This window comes from Chlorocebus sabaeus, chromosome 2 (genome assembly GCF_047675955.1).
Source record: "Chlorocebus sabaeus isolate Y175 chromosome 2, mChlSab1.0.hap1, whole genome shotgun sequence".
NCBI lineage: Eukaryota > Metazoa > Chordata > Mammalia > Primates > Cercopithecidae > Chlorocebus > Chlorocebus sabaeus.
This window is the reverse complement of record NC_132905.1, coordinates 76,618,331-76,646,091: the sequence shown is the minus strand read 5'-3', so window position 1 is coordinate 76,646,091 and position 27,761 is coordinate 76,618,331. Positions and strand designations below refer to the sequence as shown.

General features: G+C 48.6%; 1 protein-coding gene, 1 long non-coding RNA gene and 1 pseudogene across 2 annotated transcripts; 1 reads left to right on the top strand and 2 right to left on the bottom strand.

The window, feature by feature from the left end:
- Positions 1-1,786, bottom strand: part of LOC140709855 (putative ankyrin repeat domain-containing protein 20A2) — a 65,976-nt pseudogene extending 64,190 nt beyond the window's left edge.
- Positions 871-6,205, top strand: LOC140709857 (uncharacterized). The gene is made up of 2 exons (XR_012090637.1): positions 871-971; positions 5,639-6,205. It is a non-coding gene; the product is annotated as an uncharacterized lncRNA (long non-coding RNA).
- A 16,779-nt stretch (positions 6,206-22,984) lies between these two features.
- LOC103220903 (transmembrane protein 74B) lies at positions 22,985-27,474 on the bottom strand. Its single transcript, XM_037996199.2, is given in 2 exon segments — positions 22,985-23,989; positions 27,248-27,474. A coding segment is annotated over 1 exon segment (699 nt). The 5' UTR covers positions 23,949-23,989; positions 27,248-27,474; the 3' UTR covers positions 22,985-23,249.
- Between the last annotated feature and the right edge of the window lie 287 nt (positions 27,475-27,761).

Below are 27,761 nucleotides of genomic sequence, written 5' to 3'. Positions count from 1 at the left end.
CATTAATAATTCATCCTTTCCTGCTCATCAATCCTTATGTATATCTTACATAATTTCAGTGATTCTGGGTTTCCTATTCTGTTCCATGCATCTGTCTTTTCAGCTGTTCGCAAACAATTGATTGTAGAAATTAATAGCACATTTTGCTATCTAGAGGAGCAAGTGTTTTTTTACTGCATTATGAAATTTTAAAAAATGTCATCACAATAGTGAAAGACAGCAGGTGTCATATAAAAATGTTAAAACCTTGGTATTTTCATTCGGTCTATGTAAAACTGACAAACAGAGAAAGAGCTCACATTTTGAGAAAAATGTCCCTTTCCATTCAAGAACACAGAACCCACCTCCCACTTCCAAGTTGCTCTCTAAGAACCTTCAGTAAGGAACCTGGCTACACAGGTGGATAGGGATGTAAAACGGACAGTTTTATCTGAGAACTTTTCACCTACTGAAAATCACTCACGGTATTTTTGATAGGGGAATTAGTTCTCTCATTAGGCACCTCCTATAATGTATACAAACCATGTTTTAAAGGTGTTCCTTAAAAATAACAACACCGTATATGCTTAACTTCGTGAGTTAAATCACTCAAATTCTCCACCAATTGCTCCAGCCAGGGAATTATGTCGGATGGAAAACAGCTGAGGGTCCGCTTGACTTCGCCGCTAGGAGGATGCCCGGCGCCCTCCAAGGCCCAGTCCCAGGGGCTGCGGGGAAGCCGGGCCTGGGGACCCCCTCCCACCCTGGACTGAGGCCCCCCCCCTCACCTGTGCTGCTTGTCCAGGGCATCCAGGTCTCCGCTCCTGCGTGCCAGGCAGCGCTCCACCTTTGCGGCGTCGCCCTTGACAGCCGCCTTGTGGATCTTCTGCAGTTCGGAGTCCCGGATTCGGTACCCGGAACCCCTGTAGAAGTGGTCTATGTAGCCCAGGTCCGTCTGGCCCCTGCCGCTCCGGAAGCTGAACAACTTCATGGTATGATGTCTCAGACCCCCAACCACCGACCGCTTCTTGAGTGGGGGCAGCTCCCTGTCACCTTTTCACCACCCCCCACCCGCCCCGACGACCCAGCCCCAAATCCAACCCCAAGTCCCGATCCAACCCCAAATCCACGATCCAACCCCCAGTCTGCGATCCCAAATCTCTGATGTATTCCAAAATCCGAGATCCAGCGGGGTCCACCACAGCCTTCAGCAGCGACACTCGCAGCCTCCGACCTCTCAGACCCAGTGAGCCTCGCAAAGCCGTTGGGCGCGCGCCCGCACCGCGGTGGCCACCGGGCTACCGGAAGCCGCTCCCTGGCTGCGCGCGCCGGCAGGTGGGGCTGCAGCTCCAGGCGGGTGCCACTGGGCTCGCGGGTTCTCCTGGGCATTCCCGGGCGGCCCCAGGATCCTAGGCCGGCAGCCAGCCAGGCCTGAGGAGGAGGATTTGTATGGCCTTGCGGCCCGCCCCGCTCCTCCTCCGGAGGGAGATCGGGTGCTGGCAAGGGCACTCAGAGGCCACCGGAGTGGCTTCGCAGATAGCCTGGCTTCAGGCTGAGGCTCTGATCTTGGAGTCTGTGTGGCTAGTGTCCAGTAGTGGAAAAGTCAGGGGCTGCTCCTTCCTCCACCCGCCCTCACCGCTGCCAGTGCCCGACTGCGCGGTTTGCAGCTGCAGATCCGGCACTGGCGCGGGATGGCGGAGCTTCCCTTGGATGGCCTCACTGTCCCCGAGTGCACAGCCTACCTGGCCTCAGGGTCCGCTGCTCTTGGACATCTCTCCGGATCCTGGGCCCTGGCACTAAGCAATCTGTATCCACAGGCATGAGACTGAGCGGCTGCTGGCTGGGCCAATCGCCTGACTTAGCTGCCTGGGCGTCTGGCCTCAGGATCCCCGCTGTGACCCTTTTTTGCATATGTAGTTTTTCTAATTTGTAGTTTTCTAATTATTTTTGTTGTATATTGGTTATTGTGAAAGATATGTTTATCTAGCCATCAGTTTACTGGATGAAAACCTTGAACTTCTGGAGGCTTGGTATTATATTTTGCTATGGTGCTTCTCTTTGGAATTTTTTCTCAGTTATAGAAAGAATCTTTAGTCCTGATAAACCTGATAAATAGCATTTACCCTTTCTTTCTTTCTTTCTTTTTCTTTCTTTCTTTTTTTTTTTTTTTTTTTTTTTTTTTTTGAGATGTACTCTTGCTCTGTAGCCCAGGCTGGAATGCAATGGTATGATCTCAGTTCACTGTAACCTCTGCCTCCAGGGTTCAAGCAATTCTCCTGCCTGAGCCTCCTAAGTAGCTAGGATTACAAGCGTTTGCCACCATGCTCAGCTAATTTTTAGATTTTTAGTACAGACAAGATTTCACCATGTCAGCCAGACTGGTCTTGAACTCCTGACCTCAAGTGATCCACCTGCCTTGGCCTCTCAAAGTGCGGGAATTACAGGCATAAGCCACTGCACCTGGTCGGCATTCACAATTTTTGTTTGCTTGTTTTGAGATGGACTTTCCCTCTGTCACCCAGGCTGGAGTGCAGTGGCACAATCTCAGCTCACTGTAGCCTCCGCCTCCTGGGTTCGAGCGATTCTCCTGTCTCAACCACCTGAGTAGCTAGGATTACAGGCATATACCACAAAGCCTGGCTAATTTTCATATTTTTAGTAAAGATGGGATTTCACCACATTGGCCAGGCTGGTCTCTGACCTCAAGTGATCCACCCGTCTCAGACTCCCAAAGCGCTGGGATTATAGGCGTGAGTCACTACGCCCGGCCAGCAATCACTCTTAAGGCATTCCCTTCTGAGGTTTCAATAGAAAGCCTAAGGTGTTTACCAAGCCTCTATACTTCAATAGATTCAAACTTCAAACTGTTTCCCCTGTAATGAGTTGCAGTGTTCTGCTTTTTTGCACTTCTAGCTTTTGCTTTGTTTTCTGCTATTTGAAGCCTCTCCCATACATGTATAGTCACAGATTTGAAGGAAGCTCATATACATATTTAAAGACTCTCCCATCCATAGGTTTTCCTTTTCAGGACTTTTTCCTCTTCATTTATAGCTGTTCTGGCATCCCTAAATTCTATTCTCTGAAACAGTAAGCCGATAATACCGACACTTTCTTCTTGAATTCTCTCTGTCCCATGCCATGGGGACTGGTGAATACCTTTATGAACAAAGCTGCATCAATGAAGACTTCATCTAGTTTTGTTCCCTTTTCCAAGCATCTAATCAAGCTCATGCCTCTTTTTGGATACTCTACAGTACCTTCAAATAGTTGGGACTTTTTCTTTTATATTTTATCCAGAGTTTATCATAGATACTTAGGAAAGGGAATTTTCCTAGACAGGCTACTCTGCCATTGCTGAAACTGAAATTCTTCCAATATTCTTTTAATAAGATATTTTCTACTTAAATCATCTGGGGTTGGTTTAGTTAGAAATTTTGCAACTAAAATCTGTGGCCAGATCTAGCACTGATGCAGGACAGATGTTTAAGGTTGATATAAAAGTTATATATTTATAAACAAGTGTTTATTTCTTTAAAATGTAATTCCAATAAGTATTATCTTTTGGAATAACTGTTTAGCTATAGCTTTTAAATGGCCCCCCCCATTTTTTTTTTTTTTTTTTGAGATGGAGTCTCTCTCTGTTGCCAGGCTGGAGTGTAGAGGTGTGATCTCGACGCACTGCAACCTCTGCTTCCCAGGTTCAAGCGATTCTCCTGCCTCAGGGTCCTGAATAGCTGGGATTACAGGCTTGCACCACCATGCCTGGTTAATTTTTGTATTTTTAGTAGAGACAGGGTTTTACTATGTTGGCCAGGCTGGTCTTGAACTCCCAACCTCAGGTGATCCGCTCACCTCAGCGTCCCAAAGTGCTGGAATTACAGGCGTGAGTCACCGTACCCTGCTATTTACTTTAAATATTTACAAAAATGCATGAAAAATTTCATGGCAGCTTATCCTCTTTTTGTGCTAGAATTGTCAAACAGAGTTTTAAATAATGACAGAAACACTACTTTTCTGATGAGGTTTACATCAGTTAGGACTCTTGGTGACAAGTTACAGAAAAATCAGCTTAGACTCACACTGACCAAAAAAAAAAAAAAAAAAAAAACAACTCTTGTCTCTCAGGATTCATGGTATAATTAAGAATTAAATTGTCATCAGCAGAGATGAATTAGAGCCTCAAAACAATTGAAGCCAGGTCAGTCAAGAGTCCAAGGACTCTGCCACGTTGGTCCACCTACTTCTTTCCAGCCATTGCCATTATTCACCCACCACCTGAGGAAACTTGGCTACCAGTAGCTGCTGATTGAGGAGAGATAGATTCTCTTCTTTGACACAATACAAAAATTCTGTAGATAGATTCTGATTACTTCATTTGGGTTATGCCTGCATCAGTCACTACAGCACAAAAAGGACAAGGTTGAGAAAAACCATCTCAAACAGATGTAAAAAGGAGATCGGGGGTCTTCCCAAGAGAGGGAGAAGGCAGGATAAATCCCTTAAATTTCCCCTTCAGGACTCATTTCTAAAGGTTTACTAAATGCAGGAAGAAATAATTCGAGGTTTAGAAAATACACTTTGAAAAGTAGATAAGTTTTCTATCAAAATAATACACAATACTTTTTGAGTGCTTAATATGTGCCCACACTGTATCATCTATGCCTAAATATTTATTTGTTATGTGAAACCTGCCTGGGGAAATCTGAAGTAGCTTAAGGAGCACAGGTTATGACTACAACTGACCCAGGTCCCAGTCAGCGAAGCTGGGTAGGCACAATTATTAACGATTTGACTTTGAGCAAGCTAGGTAATCTCTATCCTTACACGCTTTTTACTTCTGTGTACCAAAAGTGACTTTGTAGGGTTTCTGTGGAGACTGAAGAAAATGAGATAAATAAAACAGTAGAGGTACATAATAATGTTAGCTATTTTAAGTTATTGACAGTCAGAGCCTGTTTACTTATACAATATCAACACATTTACTTTCTGAACTTTAGAAAATAAAATCCATTATTTGACTCATTTGTACTCTGGAGGAAATAACAGAATGAGAACAAAACAAAATGTCAATCTCCTTCTGGCTTTTTTTGCAATTACAAATCCACGATTGTCAAATGGATGAGAAACTCAGAGCCAAGGATCAGGAAAACACTCTTAAAGAACGAGGTGATGGCTGAGTCTGTCCCAGGCCAGTGCTTTGATAAGGCTGTGATCATCACAGCGGGATAGCATTGGCTCGGGGGAAAAGGAGCAGGCAGCACACACAGTGTGGACACAAAGCTGGTGTGGCTGACACCCGGGGAGGGCTGGCTTTTTGGTAAGTTACTGGGACAACTGTTTGTCCATATGGGAAAACATACAATTGGACCTGTACTTCACACCTTACAGGAAAACACTTCCAAGTAGATTAAAGACATGGTGTATATGTTTGGTGTGTGAAAGGCAAAACTATAAAACTTTCAGATGTTTTGATTTAGAAGATCCTTCAATTATCCCCAAACTGTGGCTTAAAACAATCATTTTAAGCTCACAATTGTGTGCATCTATTTCAGCTAGGTTTGCCAAGCCACAGTCTCTTGTTCTCTCTCAGCCCCACCTCCCCCTCTCTTTCTACCTACATATATACAAGAGTTGTTGAGAAATACTCTCCGTTTTCCAGTGCAAACTTCTGCTCCTGGAGGCTCCTGTTCACTGGACTTTGCAGGAGACACACAGGCTCCCCAAACCCTGCTGTGGTGCCTGATGACCTTCAGCTGAACCCTGTAATGCTGCTAAAGTCTGCCCCTCTGGAGAAGTGCTCAGGTAGCATTGTTCTGCCTCAGGAAGCATGCCAATTTTCCTGTGTCATCCTCGATGATCACTGCTACCAGACTTGCCCCCTGCGGGGCACCCTGATATGCAAGGAATTCAACAACCTGGGAGTTGAAAGCGTTGTTCTTCCAAGTTCAGAGTGTGCTTTCCCGTATCTGTTACCAGCTGATGAGAATAAACCTGCAGTCATGACAGTTAGGTCCAAGTGACAGGTGCAGAAAACTGCTCCTACAGAAACGCCCCTCCTTATTTAAGAGGCTTTGTCTATCACTCGGAACTGCTTCTACGCAAGATTATCTGTTGAAAGGGAAATGTCATACCAGGGCATTGTTCTGGCTTTTCTGGACTTCCTCAACCCAAAATGCCTTGAAGAAAAAAAAAAAAAAAAGACACTGAGGGTTAGGGGAGGGTCTTACTCTGTCTCCAGGCTGGAGTGCAGTGGCACGATCATAGCTCACTGCAACCTCTACCTCCTGGGCTCAAGTGATCCTCCCACCTCAGCCTCCCGTGTTGCTAGGGTTACAGCGTGAACCACTGCCCCAGCTACTTCCAACTCTTAAGAGTTCACCCCAGGCTGGCTGCCCTTTTCCCCTCTTTCCATCATGAGTGACACACGGGCATCCCCTTCGGCCAGCGTGGCTGACCCGTGCCTGCCTGGGCGCTCAGCTCGGCACCCAGGTGAGTTCACAGCCTGAAATTGTAAGTGGAGGAGTTTCTGTGCTTTTCTGCCTTGGTCCCTCTTACTGACCCTCTAAGTCACCAGCCGTGGTCGTCTTCTCTTTGACCCCTGATCTCAACCCGGGTTTTGAAATGTGTTTGTTCACGTAATTATCTGTTACCCACCCTTCCTGTCATTGCAGAATCTGTTGTCTCATACTGACATTTTAGGACTGTTTTTCACTTTCTTCTGTTGAAGATCGCCTACTAAAAAGGAGTACTTCCTCCTTTTCATTCTTTCTTTATAAGAATTAAATTTTAATAGATAAATTAAAATTGTATATATTTATGGTGTAAGACATAATGTTTTGGAATGTGTATACATTGTGGAAGGACTAAATCCAGGTAATTAACATAGCATTACCTCACATAATTTTTTTGTGTGTTTGGTGTGAACACTTAAAATCTACCCCTTTAGTGATTTCGAGTATGTAGTAACTATAGTCACCGTGTATACAGAACTTAAACTCATTCCTCCTGTAGAAGTGAAATTTTTTGTCCTTCGACCAGCCAGGTTGCCTCTTTTCTATTTCCCTCTTTAACACAGTCAATTTTGTGCAGTAACTAAACTGGGAAGTGGAGGAGATTCTGGGATCTCCTTTACTGTCCCATTAGGGAGCCCTTGGAGGGCCAGGGATTCCATAACAATGACCAAGGTGAAGCCAAATATTGCACAGGAGTGTGTGTGTGCAGGGGGTTGGGGGCGGCATTCCTTTTCCCAAGTAATGCAATGAATCTTGCAAGAAATTCCTGCATAGTACACTTCTCTGCCCCGGATCACATCTCCTCAAATATCTCTTACTCCGGCCATTGCCACAGCAACTGGTCTTGCTTCCTGCTGTTAAATTCAGTTTAGTCTAAAGCTGCCTCCTTACATATTTAAGTCTGGCCAACAGGTTTCTTTGTACATAGTAAACTATAACCTAACTGGATGTGTAAACAGGCTGTAACCTACTCTCGTGCCAATCACTGAGATTTTGGCCAATCACAGTGGGCCAACTGTTCAAACCATGTTCAAATAAGACATCAAGCTGTAACCAGTCCAACTGTTTCTGTACCTCACTTCCATTTTCTGTGTGTGACTTTCCTTTTTCTGTTCGTGAATCTTCTTTGGCCATGTGGCAGCACTGGTGTCTCTCTGAACCTATTCTGGTTCAGGGCTGCCCAATTCACAAATCATCCTTTACTCAATTAAACTCTGTTACATTTAGTTTGCCTAAGATTTTTCTTTTAACACTGCCCTGGGGCTTCTCTGACTTTGAGATGTGGACGTCTTAGGTACCCCTGCTTGGTGCTTCCAACTATGGACCCTGAAGGCCTTCCTAGAAGAAGTCCATAGCACACACAAGGCAGCCCGTGACCAGTCAGGGGAGTTCTTGTGATAAATTCTCCTCTTTTGCCTCTGTGATGGAGACCTCTGAAGTCATTCTACGCAGCAACATGAAGATCCTGGTGGCACCCAGCCCTGGTTGTCCTTGGCGGGACAGACTGGAGAAGGAACATTTGCTGGGCGTTCTGCCCATCCCCTCTCCCACTCCTCAGTCCTGCATCCTCTCCCAAGTCAAGGCACCTGCCCACAAGCGCACAAGACTGGGAGCAGGAGCGGGACAGGATGCCAGGGCCAACAACCCCAGCCATGACTGAATGCATCACAGAATCTGAAAGAACTATTATGACCTAAAGTTCCATCTGTACACACAAACTGGTTTTACTGAGTTCAGTTTTGTAAACAAAGTTTGCATCCAGTGAAGTAGCCACTTTTGTGGATTTAGATGATATACAGTCACTGCCCCAATTTAAAAAATGATTTTGGGATTTCTTATACATGGCCTGAAATTACTATGAGGGTCAATTTTTCAGTGTCCCCTTGTATTTCCATCAATTTTTACTCATATTTTTGGAGTTGTATTATTAGGTGTCTGTAAGTTAAAAACTTCTAGATCTTCCTGGTGAACATTTATCATACAAAGTTTCCCCTTTTAACTTTCTTGCATTTTGTCTTACTTTGCATTTTGTCTGACATTTGATTCATATTTATTTGGTAAATATTTTCTATACTTTTACTATCAACATTTCTAAATATGTTTTAGGTTTAGGTTTGTCTCTTGAGGAGTATGTAGTTGAGATTTTGAAAATCCGTTCAAAAAATATTTTCTTTAACTAGAGAATTTACTCCATTTATATCAATTATAATTGTTGACATTTAAATTTCATTTTAACAAATTTATTTTTTGTATTTGCAAATGTTTTTTACCCTTTCTTTTAAGTCTATTTCTCGTTTTTTTATTTTTTAAACTGCTCAGTTTTCTTACCCCTTGTCTCCCTCTACTAGATTACAAGGTATATATTCTGCTTCTATTTGTGGTTAATCTAGAAAATTTGACATGCATATTGATGTAAATGTAAAACTGTCCTGAACATTTGAGGAATTATAGGATGCCACTTTTAATTTCTTAATTACTTTCTACACTCTTGTTCAGGACTTTTCTTTTACCTTGTTTTTTTCTTAACCCCATGATGCAGGCGTTATTGCTATAATTTCATATCACTAATGTTTCTTTAGATTTACCCACAAGTGTGACAATTTCCTTGCTCACTGTCCTTCCATTGCAGGCACACCACCCTTATTATCCTCATTTGGGGGATAATTTTTCTTCTTCTGGAAGTAATTCTGAAGTAATAGGGTGAAAAACTTATTAGTTTTTGTTTGTCTGAAAACGTATTTTGTGCTTGTTCTTGAAAGATGATTTCGCTATTCAAAGTTGACAATTATTTTCCTAAAATATCTTAAAGATTTTACTCAGCTGTCAGCTGTCAGTCTAAACACCATTCCTGTGTAGGTAATCTGCCTTCACTCTCTGACTTTTTAAAGACTTGCTGCTTATCTTTGGTTTGTGACAGTTTCGCAATCATGTGTTGAGGTGCTGCTTTCATTTTTATTTAGGTCAATTGGAATTTGTGTATTTTGGTTTGTGACAGTTTCGCAATCATGTGTTGAGGTGCTGCTTTCATTTTTATTTAGGTCAATTGGAATTTGTGCACTTCCTGAGTCTGAGTATTGTCTTTCATTAATTCTAGAAGTGTTGCAGCTTTTAATTCATTGAATATTTCCTCTCCCCATTCTCTCCTTCTAAAACTCCAAATGTTTTTATCTTTGTGTGTGCGCGCATGTGCATGTGTGTGATGGTGTGTGTGCGTGTGCTGTGTGCGTGCACGTGTGGTATATGCATGTGTTTGGTGTGTGTGTGGTGTGGTGTGTGTGCACACTTGTGTGTGGTGTGCACGTAATGTATAATGTGTGTGACTGCGTGCGTGTGTGTGCACATGTTTGCTCACAAGTGTGTGTGTGGTGTATGTGAGCACGTGTGTGTGTGAGCATGCCCATGTGTGGTGTGTGTTTGGAGTGTGCGTGTGTGTTGTGTGTGCACGTGCATATGTGTGGTGGTGTGTGCGCGTGTGTGGGTGTGTGCCTGTGTGTGGTTTGTGTGCATATGGTGTAGTGTGGGAGTGTGTGGTGTGTGCATGTGTGTGTGTTGTATGTGTGAGTGCATGTGTGGTGTGTGTGAAGTGTGTGTGGTATGTGTAATCTGTGTGTGATGTTTGTGCATGTGTGTGTTAGTGGTGTGTGCAGGTGCGTGTGTGTGGTATTTGTGACCACGTGTGTGTGTTGTGTTGTGTGTGTGTGCTGCATATATGTAGTATGTGGGGTGTGTGTGTGTTGTGTGTCTGTGTGTGCATGTGTGTGGTGTGTGTGTCTCAGTGATGTGTGCGTGTGTGTGGTGTGTGCATGTGTGTAGTGTGTGTGGTGTGTGTGTGCGAGTGTATGCGGTGTGGTTGTGTAGGTTTGTGTGTGGTGTGTGTGTATGCTGTGTGATTGTGTGTGGTGTGTGCGTGTGTGTGGTGTGTGCGTGATGTGTGCATGTGTGTGGTGTGTGTGTATGACGTGGGTAGTGTGTGTGTGGTGTGTGCGTGTGTATGACGTGTGTAGTGTGTGTGGTGTGTGCGTGTGTATGACGTGTGTAGTGTGTGTGGGGTGTGTGTGTGTATGACGTGTGTAGTGTGTATGTGTGGTGTGGGAGAGTGTGAGGGTGTTTCTGGTGTGTATGGTGTGGTGTGTGGTGTGTACATGTGTTGTCTATGCATGTAGTGTGTGTGGTGTGTGCATGTGTGTGGTTGTGTGGTGTGTGTGCGTGCATGTATGTGTGTTTGTGTGGTGTGTGCATGTGTGGTGTGTGCGTGTGTGTTGTGCATGGTGTCTTTGTATGTGCGCACGTGTGTGTGTTGTGTGTGGTGTGTGCGTGTGTGTGGTGTATTTGGTGTGTGCGTGTGTCTGGTGTATGTATGGTGTGTCTGTGTGTGTGGTGTGTGTGTTTGGTGTGTGCGTGGTGTGTGTGTGGTGTGTCCATGTGTGTGTGGTGTATGTATGTGTGTCTATCCCATGCCCCATGTCTTGCATCCTCTTTTCTAAATTTTCTTTTTTTTTTTTTTTTTTGAGACGGAGTCTTGCTCTGTAGCCCGGGCTGGAGTGCAGTGGCCGGATCTCAGCTCACTGCAAGCTCCGCCTCCCGGGTTCACGCCATTCTCCTGCCTCAGCCTCCCGAGTAGCTGGGACTACAGGCGCCCGCCACCTCGCCCGGCTAGTTTTTTTTTTTGTATTTTTAGTAGAGACGGGGTTTCACCGTGTTAGCCAGGATGGTCTCGATCTCCTGACCTCGTGATCCGCCCGTCTCGGCCTCCCTAAATTTTCTTTCTTTTTTACTCTATGCTACAATTTCTATTTAATGGGAAAATTTAATTAATTCAGTTATTATTGATATGATGTATGGACATATCTCTTGATCTTATTTTACATTTCCCAACTTGCCATCCTTGCTTGTTCCTTCCCCACTCCACCCTTTCCTATTTTGTTTCTTTAAAATTGACCAATTTTTGTTCCATTTCTTTCACCAATGGTTTGCAAATCACATACTCCTTTTAGTTGTCTAAGAATTATACGTAAAATTTAAACATACCAAATAAACATATGTTTCTACCACTATGTAGAGTTAGCCTGCATTTATACCATTCCTCCACCCTGACAAAAACTTTTGCATGGCTTTACTTTACTTCTACTTCCCCCTGGTCCCCAGCCAAAAACTCCTGACGGTTTCCCCAGAGCACCTTCCCAGTGCTCCCAGCTGCCCTCTCAAGCCACTTCCCAGGTCTGGCTGCCATTGTCAGAAGCTACTGGACGGGAAATCTACCAAAACGTCAATGCCTGCTTGCACAGTAAGTCCAGGATAAAGTTAATCCTAGTTAAAGTAATGTGAAAAGAAAACCTCAAAGGGTGTTCCTGACTATATCCGTCAGTTACAGTTTCTGCCTTGAATTCCAACCTGTTTGCCTGCTACCTGCCAGGGGTTCCTCCTCAGAATTTCTCTTCCACCAAGGGATTTGCGTTTCCCCAATTTATTAGACCTTTAAAGGAATCTATCTGTCTATCTATCTATCTATCTATCAATCAATGCACTTCCCGTACCCCGTCCTCCATCTTGATGGAGTATGTATCTTTGCCAGGGCGAAGAGATTTCTCATGTCCTCATCCGGAATTCCCCTAGTTCAGGACTATCACACTGCCCTGGCCATAGTCAATCTGTGTTGATTTAATTTACTAAGGAGACAAAGGCTATTCTGAGAGGGCTCATTATTAGGGAAATGCTCATGGGCTTCCTTTGATGGCGATGTGATCTTAAGGAGTGCGTGAGTTCTTCTGGTTGGCTTGTCCTGTGGAAGACTTGACAGATTGCTTCCACAGGCTGGAAAGCAGCATCAGTTACAGCGCCAGGGGACAGTGTTGGCCAGTTTTACAATTTCTCAACATTCAGCCCGGTGAGAAATTTAACTAATGCTATTAGTTCCTCATCAATAGATACACATCCTCTTGGGTCCCCGCTGGTGTTTTCAGGGCTGGGGCCATGTTTAATCTCTCTTTGGGACCCACAGAAACTGGTCCCTGAGAAAGCCATTTCCAGCCCTAGCGATCAGCACCTTTGCAGACAAATTCCTCCCCTGCCTGTGACCTCTGCTCAAAGCTGTGAACGCATCATAAACCTTCACCCTTGAGTTTGAGCTGAGAGCCTGGGAAGTCCAAGAAGTTCCTGAGGGCGTAGACAGAGATGCGATGGCAGTTTTAGTGGCCTTTGCCTTCTCAAGACAGAGCAAAGGGGCCGACAGCTCAGATCTAGCCAAAGGCTATTCCCTGGTTTCCCTCTCCCCCTTGTAGCCTCTAATCATGGAGGGGTCAAGAAACCAGGTGATTGCTGCAAAACAAGCACCCGGGCAATATCTGCGCGACTGCTCAAGTAGTGCATCTGGCTCCAAGATCACTCAGGGGACAGGATGGGCCACCAGCAGACAGCAGGACCCCTGGCCCTGCGTGTGTGTGTGGGGATGGGTTCAGGCTTCTGCTGGACAATGAAACCACAGGACAAAGCCATGAGGGCAGGGAGCCCCTGGTCTTTCGGGTGCAGTGGAAACCCGGGTGCAGTGGAAATCCTGCTGCTGCTGTGCCTCTGCCTGGGTGTGGGAGTCTGTTTCTCCAAGTACAGTGTTGAACTTGGGACTATCCCTTTTGTCCTCTGGACTATAAGCCTCCTCCTCTAAGCTCCACACTCTAGTTGTCACTCAAATTCAAACTAAAGCAAACGCCGAGTTCTAGCTGAGGATACATTTCCTAGCTTCACCTCTCAATTTTTAGTTTTATGCAAGTCAGAATCTAAACCTTCCCAGGCAGAGCTGGCTGCCATTGTCAGAAGCTAGCTTACTGGAAATCTACCAAAATGTCAATGCCTGCTTACACTTATGTCCAAGATAAAGTTAATTCTAGTTGAACCAACATGAAAAGAAAACCACAAAGGGTGTTCCTGTCTATATCCCTCAGACATGGGCTTGGGTGGCTATGTCTCTGCTCCAGCCCTAAAGTAGTGTAAGAAACAGCAGTTGTCCCTGGCCCAGAGTGACAGCTCCCCCTCGATTAGGGTGGGACAGTTGTGAGCCAAAGAAGACATTGAACAGAAGGAAGGAGGGCAGGAGTTCTCCAGAGCCAGAGTCTAGTGGTCCTTAGGTAAATCTGTGGAGGGCCCCACACTGACAGAGGCTGTGATTTTAGGAAAGGAGAAGAAACTCTGGCTATGAAGTCTGGCATGTCCTTAATGGGACTCATACACCTCTTGGAATTTTAGAGCTCAAGGATTCAGAATTTGGATATCATTGGTTCATTTTGCAGATGAGAAAACTGAGGCCTAGAGGTGTCAGGGGCCTTGCCACGTGGCAGGTTGGAGGCAGAACAGAGGGTAGAAGCCAGGAGGGGATCTAGGCCTTTCTCTTGGCTCCCTGTCTAGTGCTATCTGTACACTCAGGGGGTCCATGAAGGAGGAAGCCATTTTTGATCCACAAAGGAGGCAGGATGGTGGCCACAGCTCAAAGTTCTCAGAGCTTTGCCCTTGGAGTGACCCCAAGATGTCCCTGTGATCTCAGAGACTTACGGCTCTCAAGTAGCACTAAAAGTGACACCTGGTCTTGAGCAAGAGCAGGCAGTAAAGCTATGGCAGTGGGGGACCCCCAGGAGAGGCAGCTTGGGAACAGGGAAGGGGACATTGGCATGTAGGGGGTCTTGCTGTGCCCCTCTTGGCCCTGCAGGCCTGGTAGTTAGGGGACTGGTTCTCCCAGGTGTAAGATTCTCATGGTATCTTCCTTGACCACTGAGGGCTGCAAGGGGTCTTGTGGGGAAGTCCTTTCTATGGGTGGATGGATGATGTCCCCAGCCTTGCATGCTCATGGATGGCTGGGGTGAGTGATTAAGAGTTACCAGGATTTGTTGCTGCTGGAACTGAGTTACCATGTTGCTCGTGCTGACCAGGAGCTGGCCCCACCACAGAGCCCAACTGTTCTGCCTCCTGCACCACCCTCAGTGTCACAGAGCATAGCTGCCTGGTCGGGCATCCCGCAGCCCCACGAAGGATGCTAGACAGTTGCTGGATTGTGCTCTCACTTCCCAGCTCTTTTTGTGCTTGTGGCCACACTCTCTTGTCCCGTACTTTACTGTGTGTTGTTGGGTTGACCCCGCAGGGTCAGGGGCGCACTGCACATCTGCAGGGCTTGGTGCACAGTGCCACAGTGCATGAGGTTATGGTGTGTTGCAGCCATATGGGATCCTCTAGCCCCTGCTGAAGCAAATGTATGCGCAGACTCCACATACCTCATCATCACCCGGAATTCGTGGGCACATTGGGAAACATGAGCCCGAAGGGAAGGGAGCCCTGTCACCTTGTGAAGCTGCTACCAGGGCAGCCCTGGAGATACAGCTGAGAAAGCTCCTTATTTTTTCTTATGCAATTTTTTTTCTAATCCCCTTATGTATAGGTAAGCTTGCTTAAAAGAACTTTGGGTGGCCTGGGAACTTCAGGACGCTTCACCAATTACCAGAGGAAGATAAGGCCTGCACAAAACCAGAGCAAACCAGAACCAGTGGCCCCTGCCACCTTTAGATCATTGGCATGTCATTATAATGCTAAAGTCCCCACTCACAGAAGAGAATCGCTGCCACTTTCTGCACACGTGTCGTATGAAGAGCATATTCATGATCCGCACCTGTGTGTCTGAAGTTCCTCCCCACACAAGCTTACATAGCCCCTGCCCCACATCTAACCCTGTAACATTCCCCAGCTTCCCACTGCTCTGGAAGAAGCTGTCTCTAGAGCAAGCGCTCTCTCCTTCTCCATGCCTGGCTGGGAATAAAACCTGCTCGCCCTTTTCCACAATCTGGTGATCTTTCTTCGTAGCTGATGCAGAGTTGAGAAAGAACTCAGTGTACTGGTGACAAAGCCAATGCCAGACTCCCAGCATGTGGGTCCTGTACTTGCTCTGAGCTCTGTCACGCTCTTCTAAATTCTGTGTTTTGGTTTTACTCTGCATTTCAGCTATTTGAACAGTGTCTGTCCCTCCCCCATTTGAATTGTGACCTGCTTGCTTGCAGGGACCATAACCGGACCATCCTTGTCCAGCTGACAGCCCTCAGCTCTTGGTGGTGCACGTGGGAGAAGTTCACAGTTTCTTCTGAGTGTCATTGGAAAGAGGTGTGTGTGTGGGGTCACAGAGACAAATGAAGAGAACAGGAAGAGGGAGAGATGGAGGAAAGAAGAGGAAGGGAGGGCTTTACCAGCTCTTTGGAGACCACAGAGTGCACAGGGAGTGTGTGGGGATCTGTTATCAGCCAAGACTGTTTCTCGAACACCTGAGCACTGCAACTCTGGAGTAATAGGCATGGCAGGAGCTATGAAGGTAAATGGCGAAGGTGGTGTTGGTGGGCTCTACCCCTAAAGCTGTTAAGTTAAGATGCTCTGGAGGCTATGGCTCTGCTACCTGCTAGCTGGTGGTCTCGGGTGAGCTTCTGTCCTCCTGCTCATTTTCACACATGTACAGTGAGGGCAAGAGCATTCACTGCTGCGGGTCGTAGGGTCAGTAGTCACAGCTGTGCTGGCATTTCTGGCCTAAACATCAGTTCCGAGACAGAAGCGAAGCCCGGATTCCCAAGACCCTACCTCCCAAGCCCTTCGTGTGTCTGCAGCCCCTGCCTGACAGCATCTGGTGTTCCAAGGTGAGCTCTCCTGAAGTTGAGGCCACGGGCTTCTTGGGGAGAATATGTGACCGGCGCTGCCCTTATAGCCTGCTGCCCTCTCAACACCTCTGAGGGCCCTCCGGGATGCAGGGCCAGGAGCGGGTGCAGTGGGGTGGAGTTCAACCTTGTGCTTGTTCTGCGAGAGTTGATGACTGGCTGCCAGGAGGGAAGCAATGGGGACGACCTTGGCCTGGGCTGTGACACTCAGAAGGAAGGTCTCAAGGTCACCTCTAGGTAACTCGGGCAGCAAGAAGTGCAGTTCTGCACCACCTGGTTGGTTCTGACATGTTTGGTTCTGAAATGATCACTTCTTCTTATCCAACCAGAAAGAATGAGGTAGTATTTATTTTAAAACAGAGTTAGTTCTATGTACTTTTTTTCATTGCAGTTGTAGAAGACCTTAGAAATGAAGGTAGTGGGAAGAAGGAGCCATCGCCGTGCACTCTCCACGGGGTGGCTGTCGGTGTTGGGCCCAGTCACAAGCAGCGTAGCTGGTGTCTGTTCTCTCACAGAGCTCCCTCCTGGTAGGAGGACTGGGAAGATAAACACAGAGCTAATAAGTAAGAGCCATGGAGAAAAACCAAGTCAGGGGTTGAGACTAGGGAATGAGGGCAGAGGTATAACTTTATGTAGGTGACAGGGAAGGAAGGGCTCTTGGATGGAATGGATGTTTGAAGACACCTGAAGGAGGTGAGGGGGAGTCTCTGTGGACATCTGGGTGGAGCATTCCAGGCAGAAGGGACAGCGTGTGGCGGTCATGAGGAGGAAGCCTGCCTGGTGATGGGAAGGACAGGAGGAGGCCAATGTGCTGGAGCCCCAGTGAGCGAGGGAGAGCAGAGGAAGAGGGGACGCTGGCTCAGGGAGGGCAGCGCTTCTCTAACTTGAATGCACATGCAGCTCCCCTGGGGGCTTAAGATGCAGATTCTGAGGCAGCAGGTCTGAGATGGAGCCTGGCGTTCTGCATTTCTGCAAAGTGTCCAAGTGATGCTGCTGGCCCATGGACCACACATTGAGTAGTAAGGCTATGGCCGGTGGGCCAGGGAATGATGTGGCCTTTGTTTTATTTATTTATTTATTTATTTATTTATTATTATAATACTTTAAGTTCTAGGGTACATGTGGATAACGTGCAGGTTTGTTACATATGTATACTTGTGCCATGTTGGTGTGCTGCACCCATCAACTCGTCAGCACCCATCAACTCGTCATTTACATCAGGTATAACTCCCAATGCAATCCCTCCCCCCTCCCCGCTCCCCATGATAGGGACACACACAGTCCACTGTGCATAACCATCACAGCAGCAATCACTGTCCTGTTTCCCCAGACAGCCTGTGACCAACTCAAGAGCAGGGTCTGTGTGTACCCTACAGCGCCTAGCTTAGGGAGGAATGCAGATTGTGTGTGAATGAATGAATGAACAAACGAACATGAATAGCTAACATCAAGCAATTATGGGGTGCCAGGCACCGTGCTAAGTACTTTACAGGTATCATTTTATTTTCTGCTCACCACAGCCTTATGGGGAAGGCACTGTTATTAGCACTACCCTTTTACAGATGAGGAAACAGGCTAAGAGGCATTAAACTACAACCAAGCATCCAGGCAGTCCCACTCATCTGACGGACCATCCTCAGTGCACCTCCTCTGTAAGGGACTCTGCCTCTGACAAGCCCTCTGAGATTTGAGTAGGGAGAAAGCTCAGAATCACTTGGCCCTCTGGGAGGAGGAAGATGGTCATCCTGCAACCCTCTGCACCATTTAGGTGTCCTGGTCCTGTCCCTTTGCTCATGGAACAGCTTGATCTAGAAGAGAAATAATGTGGCGAAGAGGGTTTTTGGGCCAAAGACAAGAAGATACCACAGGGCCAGGGTTGTTACTGTCTTTAGCCAGGCCTCTGGCCGTTGGGACATTGGCTCCCCTCAAAGCGGGGGTTGGAAGCTTGGGGAGTCTCTTGGCTAAATCCTACCCATCTCCACTATGCTCCATCCCTAAGATATCCAACACCTGACCAGTAGATGCTAACATACCTTCACTGACAAGAAGCTCCCTACCACTCCAGCCCAGATCTCAGCAAGTTTCTCTTTCTCTAGCTGAAATGTACCTCCTGGGGACCATCAAAAGGAGTCCATTCTCCAGGAGAGACCAGCAGGCCCAGATGGAGGGCCTCCCTGACTTTGTGAGTGCTTCCTGACAGAACCTGACACAGAACCCCATTTCCTGTGGCTTCTTAATAATGCCTCCCTTCCCCACCCCCCACTCCTGCCCCTTCAAAGCTCTCCAGACCCAGAGTACCAAGCTCTCAACTTCGGAAAGCCCTCTGCTTGTGTTCTCTGATCCCCTAGCTTTCAGAGAAGACAGAGTGGGAAGGTTTCCAATTTTCCTCTGGTAGACCAGAGAGATGGAGTCATTTGCCTAAAGGCCCACAGGGAGAAGGGGTGACCAGCAGGACCTAGTTCTCCTGGTTCCCAGCCCAGGACCACACAGTCTCCTCCAGAAATGCCAGGACAGAAATGCTTCCGGACATCTCTCCCCATCCTGCTAAGGGTGCGGGGAGCAGGAAGAATACAGAGAAACCAGCTTCACCTGGGGAGGAGAAACTTGATTGTTGCTGTGAGGTTGGCATCCTGGGAACTGCAAGGCCTATGGCTGGTGGAGAAACAGAAGATATCGTCAATCATCCAGAGGATGTCCTGGCTTGAAGCTGCTTTACAAGATAGGTGTCCTCGGCCTCTGGGCTAGGTCGGACAAGAGAAAGCTCTGTGTGTGTGTTTGTGTGTGTGTGTGTGTGTGTGTGTGTACGCACATGCGCATGTGTGTGCTCATGCACATATGCGTTTGTGTATAGATATGTACATACAGGGAGGACATTTTAAAGAGAATCCCAGGGAAATTAATGCTTATTCTCAAGGAAGGGAGCAATAATGGTGGAATCTCAGGCAGCTGGCATTTTTGGCTGGGAGATGCCTGAGGTAAGTGAGTAGATGTGATCATGGATACTGGGGTTCTAAAGGGCCAGGCCTGGGCACTCAAGGTCCTTGGATGGGAAGAATCCAGTTGGTTTATCTCACAGGCCCCTAAACACCCAGCAAATGTCTCCCAGGTCTAGCTGGCACCTGGCTATGTCCCAACAAGGTTGGGGGAGAAGGGTCTTCATGAGGGAGACCCCTCTAACCCTTCCACATAAAGCCCTACCAAGGCCCAGGGAGAGGAAGGCAAATGGGTTCCCAAGTTCCCAGCTACAGGGTCCAGTGACAAAATCAGCACCTTTGAGGCATGTGATCCTTTGCACAATTGATCATCACCCCTAGAGAGGGCTCCAGGAGTTTGAGAAGGAGTCATGGGCCTTCTGGGTCCTGCATATGGCTCTGCAGCACCAGCAGGTATAGGAAGCTTTTGTTACATGTATTCATCCACTCATTCAACAATGAGCACCTATAATGTGCCAAACATGTTTCTAACACTGGGAGTACAGCAAGAACCAGTTAGACCTAAATTCCGGCTTTCATGGAGCTTGCAATCCAGTAGGGGAGGTCGTGGATGGGAAAGACAAGCACAAGGCTCAGCCTGCTGGGTCGTGATTAGTGATCAGAGAAAAATATGGCCACGAAGGAGAAAAGGGAATGAAGTGGGGTGGGGTACAATTTTAAATGTGTTCAGCAAAGGCTTCACTGAGGAGGAGATATTTGAACAAAGCCCCTAAGGAGGTGAGGGAGTGGGCCTTGCAGATATTGAGGGGAAGTACCTTCCAGGCAGAGGAAACAGCACGTCTGAAGTCCCTTGGATGTGAGCGTGCCCAGTAAGGTTGAGGAATGGTCAAGAGGCAAGTGTGGCTGGGGTGAGTAAGTAAAGGGGTAAGGGGTGAGAGATAAGGTCAGAGAAGCCCAGGGGCCCAATTGCTTAGGGCCTTGTAGGCCACTGTGAGGGATGAACCCCGGTTTGGGGTTACCTGAAGCTTATGCAGTCCAGGGGGGGCATCTTCAAGATAGATAAGTCAATTCAGGGCCTTGGAAGGGGCTTGTGCTAGAGAGAGGCCCGGACACTTAAGCTTTGCCAGTCTTGCTATAAATCTGCCACTGGTTGTGGTGAGAATTTTGGCTTTTGCCTGGAGAGGGAGCCATAGGAGAGTTTTGAGCAGAGGAGTGGCATGACCTGACCACCCTCTGGCCCTTCCTCTGGCTGCTGAGTGGAGGATGAACCTGGTGGTGGGGCGGCGAGGAGGGGAGGAGAAGCGGGTAAGAGAGAAAGCCAGAACACCAGTGAGCAACCCCGGACTGGCAGTGACAGCCGAGGGTGGACAGCGATCAGATTCTGAAAGTGGAGCTGACAAGATGTGCTGATCTGGGATGTGAGGTGTGACAGAAGAAAGGCAGAAGGGTTGGCCACAGCGTTTGAGGCCTAATCCAGCTATCCCCAGTTGAGGTGGGGAGGGAGAGCATCATCATTCCTGGACCTTATACTATGCAGTTCTCCATTTTATCTGTAATCTGCACCACCACCCTGAGGCAGAGCTTTCGTTAAACCCACTTCACAGATAGAGAAATCCTGACTCAAAGAAGTGGAGTAACTTGCCCAAGGTCACACAGCCAGTAAGTGGCAGAGCCTGGATTCCAACTTTAGTCTTACCAATTCCAAAATCGTATCTGTTCTGATGCACCAGGAAAAGCAAGGTTTGGGGCCCTAGGAGCGGGTTGGGTGGGAGAGGCAGTTGCTGGAGGAGAGGCACATTTCAGTAACCACAGGGGCCCCTGGGATGCTGCAAAGAAAGTTCTCAGCACCCTACTCCGTGTTCCTAATCACCTCCTTCTTAAACCTGTTTCTGATCCACCAGCTGGCAGATCTCAGCTGTAATCATGGGAAATGTTTTTGTCATCTCTCAAGCTTTCTTAATTCACTGACAAGGTAATAACTGCCTTGGTCCATTATACACATTTTCTAAAGGAGTTTCAACATTAGAATGCAAAGCAGACTTCTCTGGCTTAGAAAAACCTGAGATTCCTGGGATTTAATCATCAAACAGATTTAGCCCCTAAATCTGTTTGATGATTAACATCAAACATTTCATAAGAAAAAAACAAATGGCAATGTGGCCAGTGTGTCCAGGCCACCCAAATGTGTCTGATTTCTCCCCTAAATAAACTCGTTGCATTTAAACTGATATGAACTGATGGTCCCAGATGCATTCACTCAACAGGTATGACAGATCATTAGTATCCAAATGAGTCTGCCACCATCACAGTAATCCATATGACTTGGTTGATATTTTTATTATTATCATTATGGATTGAAAAGCCTTAGCCCATGATTTGGGATGTCCAATCCTCTGTAGTTTACTTAGAACAGCTCATGCCACGTTCTGTGGCTGTGCCTGCTTGGAGCCTGGGAGAAAGCGACACAACAGCGGAAGCCTAGGACTTGTCAGTATTTTACCATCTTGGAGCTTTGCTCTTTTCAAACCACACCCCTTCAATACCACAACAAAAATCTGGGAAGCCAAGATAAACAACCCTTGTCCCTTCCAGCCTTCCTCTAGCTCTCAGCTCTTGGTAAAACCTACCAGTAGGAGCAGATATTTGATCTGTCATAGAAGCTGTGATATTACACTCCCCAGATGTTCAACTCACTGGACTGAAGGCTCAAGTTACAGCTCATCAGGGCCTCTCTACCCTACAGACTCCATGCCCACCCCACCCTCCCATCCCCAAGAAACAGGATCCTCGGCCCATGTGGCCAACTGAGATGGAGTAAGTAGGACCTACATTGGGCAGGGGATTCACTAAAATGACTCCTGTAGGGTCTCTACACCAGTGGCTTAGAAGGCATGTGCTCTCAAAGGCCTCTGGGGCCATTCAGACTGAAGGATGCCTCCCCACAGTCCTCAAACACCTATGTCTTCTTGCCCCAGGACCTACTTCCTTTCCTTATCAAGAGTTTAAAGAGAGTCTGCAGGAACCTAGAAACATTTCATAAGAAGAAAACAAATGGCAATGTGGCCAGCATGTCTAGGCCACCCAAATGTGCCTGATTTCTCTCCCGAATAAACTGTGGCTTCACTTTACTACTATATGGGGGAGATTAAGGTTATAAATTCAACATAAAAAATTTTTTTTCCTGCTATCCAAATAAGGTCAGGAGCAAGAGACATACTATTGAGGAGAAGGTGATCAAGGCCTGCATCATGCCCACAGAAATACAATAAAGCCCTCACCCTTTCCTGTGTAAAAGATCCTTCTTGCCCAAAGAACTGGGGAATATTGTGCACTTGGCTTTGTAAAAATGTGTCACTGCAGGAAATTCGACCCCAAGACGAAAACCAGGCTGTCGCAAACTTTGAACTGAACCCAACCCCACCAGGGAGCTCTTTCCTGAGACCATGAGAGCTGCTGGCTGTGGTGGTCCCTGAAGTCAGGCCAGAAAGTGGCAGGGAGAATGGTTAGTGCCTGGTGGATGCCTTCCTCCCCTGGAGGGGTGACTGGAGACAGAGACTGGGTTCCCATTCCCAGGGAAGAACTAGAGGGACCTCAGGGGTCATCCAGTCCAACCCCCTCACTTGAAGGCAGGGCAACTGAGGCCTGGTGAGGGTAGGATCACAGTTTAGTCAGTGGGGGTACTGGGGGTCACTCTGGTGCTGACTTTTCCCCTCATCATGAAGCCACCTCCCACCTTAGATGGTCAGGGCTGAAAGGGACCCCTCAACACCCTCACTCAGCCGATAAGGACAGAAGAGGTCCCTCACTCCCAAGGCATGAGGGAACGAGATGGGCAACCTTTCAAACAGCTCCCGGTCTTCAGAAATGCCAAGAAACCTCATCCTCCAAGAGCAGCGGTTTCCAAACTTTTATATTTTTAGCAGCAGAAGCCATCCTCCAAACAAAACCGTATGCAAAACCTCAGCTACAAAACAGACCAGGGGGCTGCTTGCCCATGTGGGGCATGGGCTCGGCCCCGAGCTCTCCTTCCAGTACCCAGTACTTCTTCCACAAGCCCCTATGTGAGCTCAGTTTGAAACCCCAGGCCTTGGCGGGGGGGCGGGTGTGGGGGGATCTTGTGGCACTGGAGCTAAAGCAGCCAGATAAGGTGGGAGTACTTAAGACCTCTGGAGGGTGTGGCTAGTCTCTGAGACCTGGACAACTTCATTCTCCACCAGGGCCTGGCCCCCATCCCCATTGAGCTGTCTCATGCGCAGGTTAATGGAGCCATAGGTCTTCCTGGAGCCCCTGCCGGGGACGAAGGTCCTCCGGCGGTACAGCTCGCCCTTGCACAGGGAGACCATGAGCAGCACCAACAAGAGCATGCCGCCCACCGTGAGCAGCCCCAGGCCTGCGATGATGCACTTGTCCAAGTGGGAGCCTAGGCGGGCGTAGTACATTTCTAGTCGTTCCATCTCCCGCGCTGTCACTGTGTCCGGATTGACTCGAGCCTCACGGGGGATGGCGTATGCTGTCACCACCAAGAGAATCCCACTCACCAGGAAAACGAGGGCGGAAACAAAGCCATAATCCACCGGGCGACTCACGGGCTCCAGGCCTGGCCCCTCCTCTGAATGCAGGGACAGATCATCCCGCTGGGATCGGGGCAGTGAGGAGACACCCCCAGAGGGACTGGGTGAGCTGCCCAGTCTCGTGTTCCCAGGGTTCTGGAAATGGGTCTCGTGCTCCTCTGAGGAGAAGCAGGCATTCTCCACACCCTCCCTGGATGGGGCCACCGGGCCCAGGGGAGCTGATCTCCTTGGGGCTTAAGGACCATTGCTCAGTGTCTTCAGTTCCAGACCAGGGGGAGATGCCATTGGGAAGGAGGGCCCCAGCTCATCCCTTGGCCCCTTGGCAGCTGGAAGAGAAAACAGAAAGTCAGTTGAATGTAGCAACCTCTCCCTGTTGTGGAGGACATCACACCAGTCCCCAAGCACATGAAGGTGAGTCAGGCACGATTCCCACTTGGGGGTGTCTGCCAGACAGAGGGGAAGACAGGGAATAAGACAATGACAGAACAGTGTGATCCGGGCCCAGATCCCACTCCACCACCAGCTGGGGTATGGCTGTGGGCAATTCACTAATCCTGTCTTGGCTTCAGTTTCCCCACCTATAAAATAATCCTGCTACTCCCCTCTAGTTCACAAAGCTGGAGTAGGATCGAGACAACCTATGCAAAGTGCTCAGAACCCTGAGTGCTCAGTGTTAGCGATGAGCTCCTATTATGATGGAGGGAATGTAGATAGCGTGAACATCAGGCTCAAATCCCAGCTTCACCACTTGAGCTTGGGCAAGTGATGTGACCTCTCCAGATTCGGTCTTCTTCTTATCTGTAAAATGGTAATGAATAAAATGCCTCCCTCATAAGGCTGTTGTGAGGATTTCATAAAGTAGTGCATGCAACACCCTGGCCAGTGCAATCCATGAACCTTGTATGAGGGAAGGATGACAGAGGTGGGGGAGGGGGTAGAAATGCAGAAGTTGTGGGAACAGAGGAAGGGAAGTTTCTGGGAGTTGGTGGCATTTGAGCCAGATCTCAGAAGATGAATTGGATATTTCCCAGCAATGGAAGGTGATGAGGGCATTCTGGAAAGGGGAACAGACTGCCTCAGAGGCCAGCTGGGGCCAGCTCACAAAGGACTCTGAAAGCCAGGCCAAGGAGCCTGAGAGTCATGCGAGCTGAGGAGCTGGAGCGGGAAGTGCTGACATCTGCCTCGGCTTCAGAAGAAAGGAGGACTGATGGGATGGGAGCGGGCAAAGTGGAGGACGGGGGTCCAGCAAGGAAGCCAGCAGGTTGGGGATGGCATGGCTGAAAGGGCCAAGAGGAAGGGGCAGACTGGAGAGCCATGACTAGGTCAAAGCCAAATGCTTTTATGTAAACAAAAGGGTGGGGACCTGGACTAGGACCACAGGAGGGGAACCAGGAGGGAGAGGTGAGAAGAGGGACACTGTCTGTGCTGCAAAAGGACTCACCCCACCCAAGAACCTGAACACACACCCACCCAGACACAGACAGCACATGTGCATTCCCACTGAAGGATACTGACTGACAGCCCGGGGACCATATTTGGCTGACAGAAGTTTTGCTTTGTTTTGTTCCTGGCCTGTTCATTTGTTTTTGGTGAATTAGTTGCAAATGTATAAAAAGCAAAAGATTTTAGATTTTACATTTTAAATGTTGGATTCCTGGCTTCTCCTGCAAAATGAAAGAATCTGGCCACCTTAGGCCCCCGTTCCCTTATAACACTCACCTGGAGTTGGCAATTGGGGCTCTTGGATCTAGCCTCTCCCTGGCAGGTCCTACCTCAGCCCCCTTCCTTGCCTGGCATGTGTCATTCCTGATCCATAGCAGAACTGCATCGCTCCTTGTATATACTGATGGCCTGAGGGCACATGCACATACACTCAGAGCCCTAGGCACACAAGTCCACGGGCTACAGAGACCCCCAGGTGCAAAGTGGCTCGCATGCTCTAGTGTGTCTACACACACATACATGCACACACACATGATTCTCTGCATTCTCATGTTGGAGTTTATTCTCCAGTGCACTGTGGTTCTCTCTGTCTCTCTCTCTCTCTGTCTGTGTGTGTGTATGTGTAAATATGAGCAAATGAAGTGAGGATGAATGGAATGAATGAATGAAACTCAAAGAGCCTCAGTGCAGGAAGACATGTTTTTCAATCTTTCTGACCTTCCTGTCAATATGGACTAGCATCAGACACCTCCTCTTAGCACATATAGGGCCTTTCATGTGAGTACAAAGCTTCTTTCCCTTTACAACCCGTTTCTATCACTACATCTCTCTTTCCAGAGTCCCATTTTAGTAAATGTTTACCAAGCACCTACTAGCTGTTAAGCTGTGTACCCGACACTTCATGCAGGAGTATCTCATATCACCCTCCCCAGCCCCACGATCGGGAATTACTGTCTCCATTTACATGGCCAAGATCCCATGGCCTGTATGGGAGGGTGGGACAGGAATTGAATGCAGGTTCCCTAAGAATTATTATCACGTACAAACCTGCAAACTCATACCCCTGTGCTGGTGGTATCACTCCACCAGCCTTCCCTGGCTCTGCATCCCTCACTCATAGACCCTTCATTTTATCTGGCTGTTTAACAGCAACCGTCAGCACCTTGAGAGCAGGGATAAGTTTCAATTCCATCTGGGTCCCCAGCCTGGGCCCAGACTCCTCTTACTTTCCAGTGAATAGACAGAAAAAAAAGATGTGTTTGTTGGTTGGCTTTTTACTCTTAGCACCAAAAACATTTTCCTGAGTGCCCAGCCACAAACAGGTACCAGCAATGGGTGCCATGTGGGTGCTCAGAAGTGGCCCCCAACCACACCCTCAGCACCTTCCACCCAACTCAGCTCCTGGAGTGGCCCAGGAGCCCCTTTCCCAGACTGACATGTTGATGCCTCCATAACCTGGAAGAAATCTGGGGCTCCCACATTCTGGGAGCAGGGCTCTCCTTCATGCTGCAGGACCCCAAAACTTTTTTCTTAGGATGCCACAGTGAGAGGGCAGAGAAAAAAGAGGATTCCTCTCACCCAGAGTTAGGACATCTCTCTGTTTCATGCACAGGTTCAGAGATACTCACCAGTTACACAAAGGCCGTGCCCAATTACCCAAACAGAAACAGAAACACACCAACTGACACAGCTGCTCCTGCCCACCGTTCACACCCCACGACCCTACCAGTTACTAATTTCATCTGCAGTCAGACAGGTCCTGAAAGGAACACTCCAGTTCCACACTCACTCCCCCAGCAGCTGTTCCCACGGCAGTACCCACAGACACCCAGAAGCCACGTAGTGTGACCCTCAGATCTTCCAGCCACACGATTACCCATACCCTGGGAGGGGGCAGGACTGGTCACACGCACGCGCGAGTACACACACACACACACACACACACTCTCTCTTAAGTGCCCCTGGGAGTAAGATTCAAGCCAGATCCACCAAGACCCGCAGGGGCCCAATACCCCACCCATCGCGCGCACTGACACCCGGAGAGAGGGACACACAGCGGCTGTGGATGAAGCTTCACAAAACGCAATCGATAGACACACGCACGAGTTGTACACAAAGCCTTGGGGCGCGTAGATACGCACACGCAGGTCCACGCTGTTGTACCCAAAGTTGCGCGCAGAAAGCCCCAGCACGCCGGCTGCCCACTGCGCCCGCTCTCGCCGGCCCGCAGTCCACACCCCCTGCTCCTGCCCTTGACCATAGGCGCGGGCCAGGGCAGGCCGAATCGGACCAGGCGGAGGCCCGGGGAGGCCGGGTCCCCTGGCCGCATGTCCTTCGGCGGGCCGCGAGGTCAGGCTAACTGTCCTTCGCCCCCACTCCCCGCCCCCGGCCCTCGGCCTCCAGCCGCCCCCCCGCAGTCCCCTCTCCGCGTGCGTACCTGTGCCGGGCCTCCCTCCCTGCCTCCCCACGCGGGGCGAAGGGCGCCCGGCGGCCGGCGGGCAAGGGTGCGTCCTCCCAGTGCCCGTCCGCCTTCCTGCAGCCGGCGTCCGCCTGCGGGGGTCTCTCCTGCGGCGCAGCCCGGAGGGCGCGGGCCTGGCCGCCACTGCCTAGCCCTCCTCGTCTCCCGCCCCCTTCCCGGCCCGGCCCGGCCCGGAG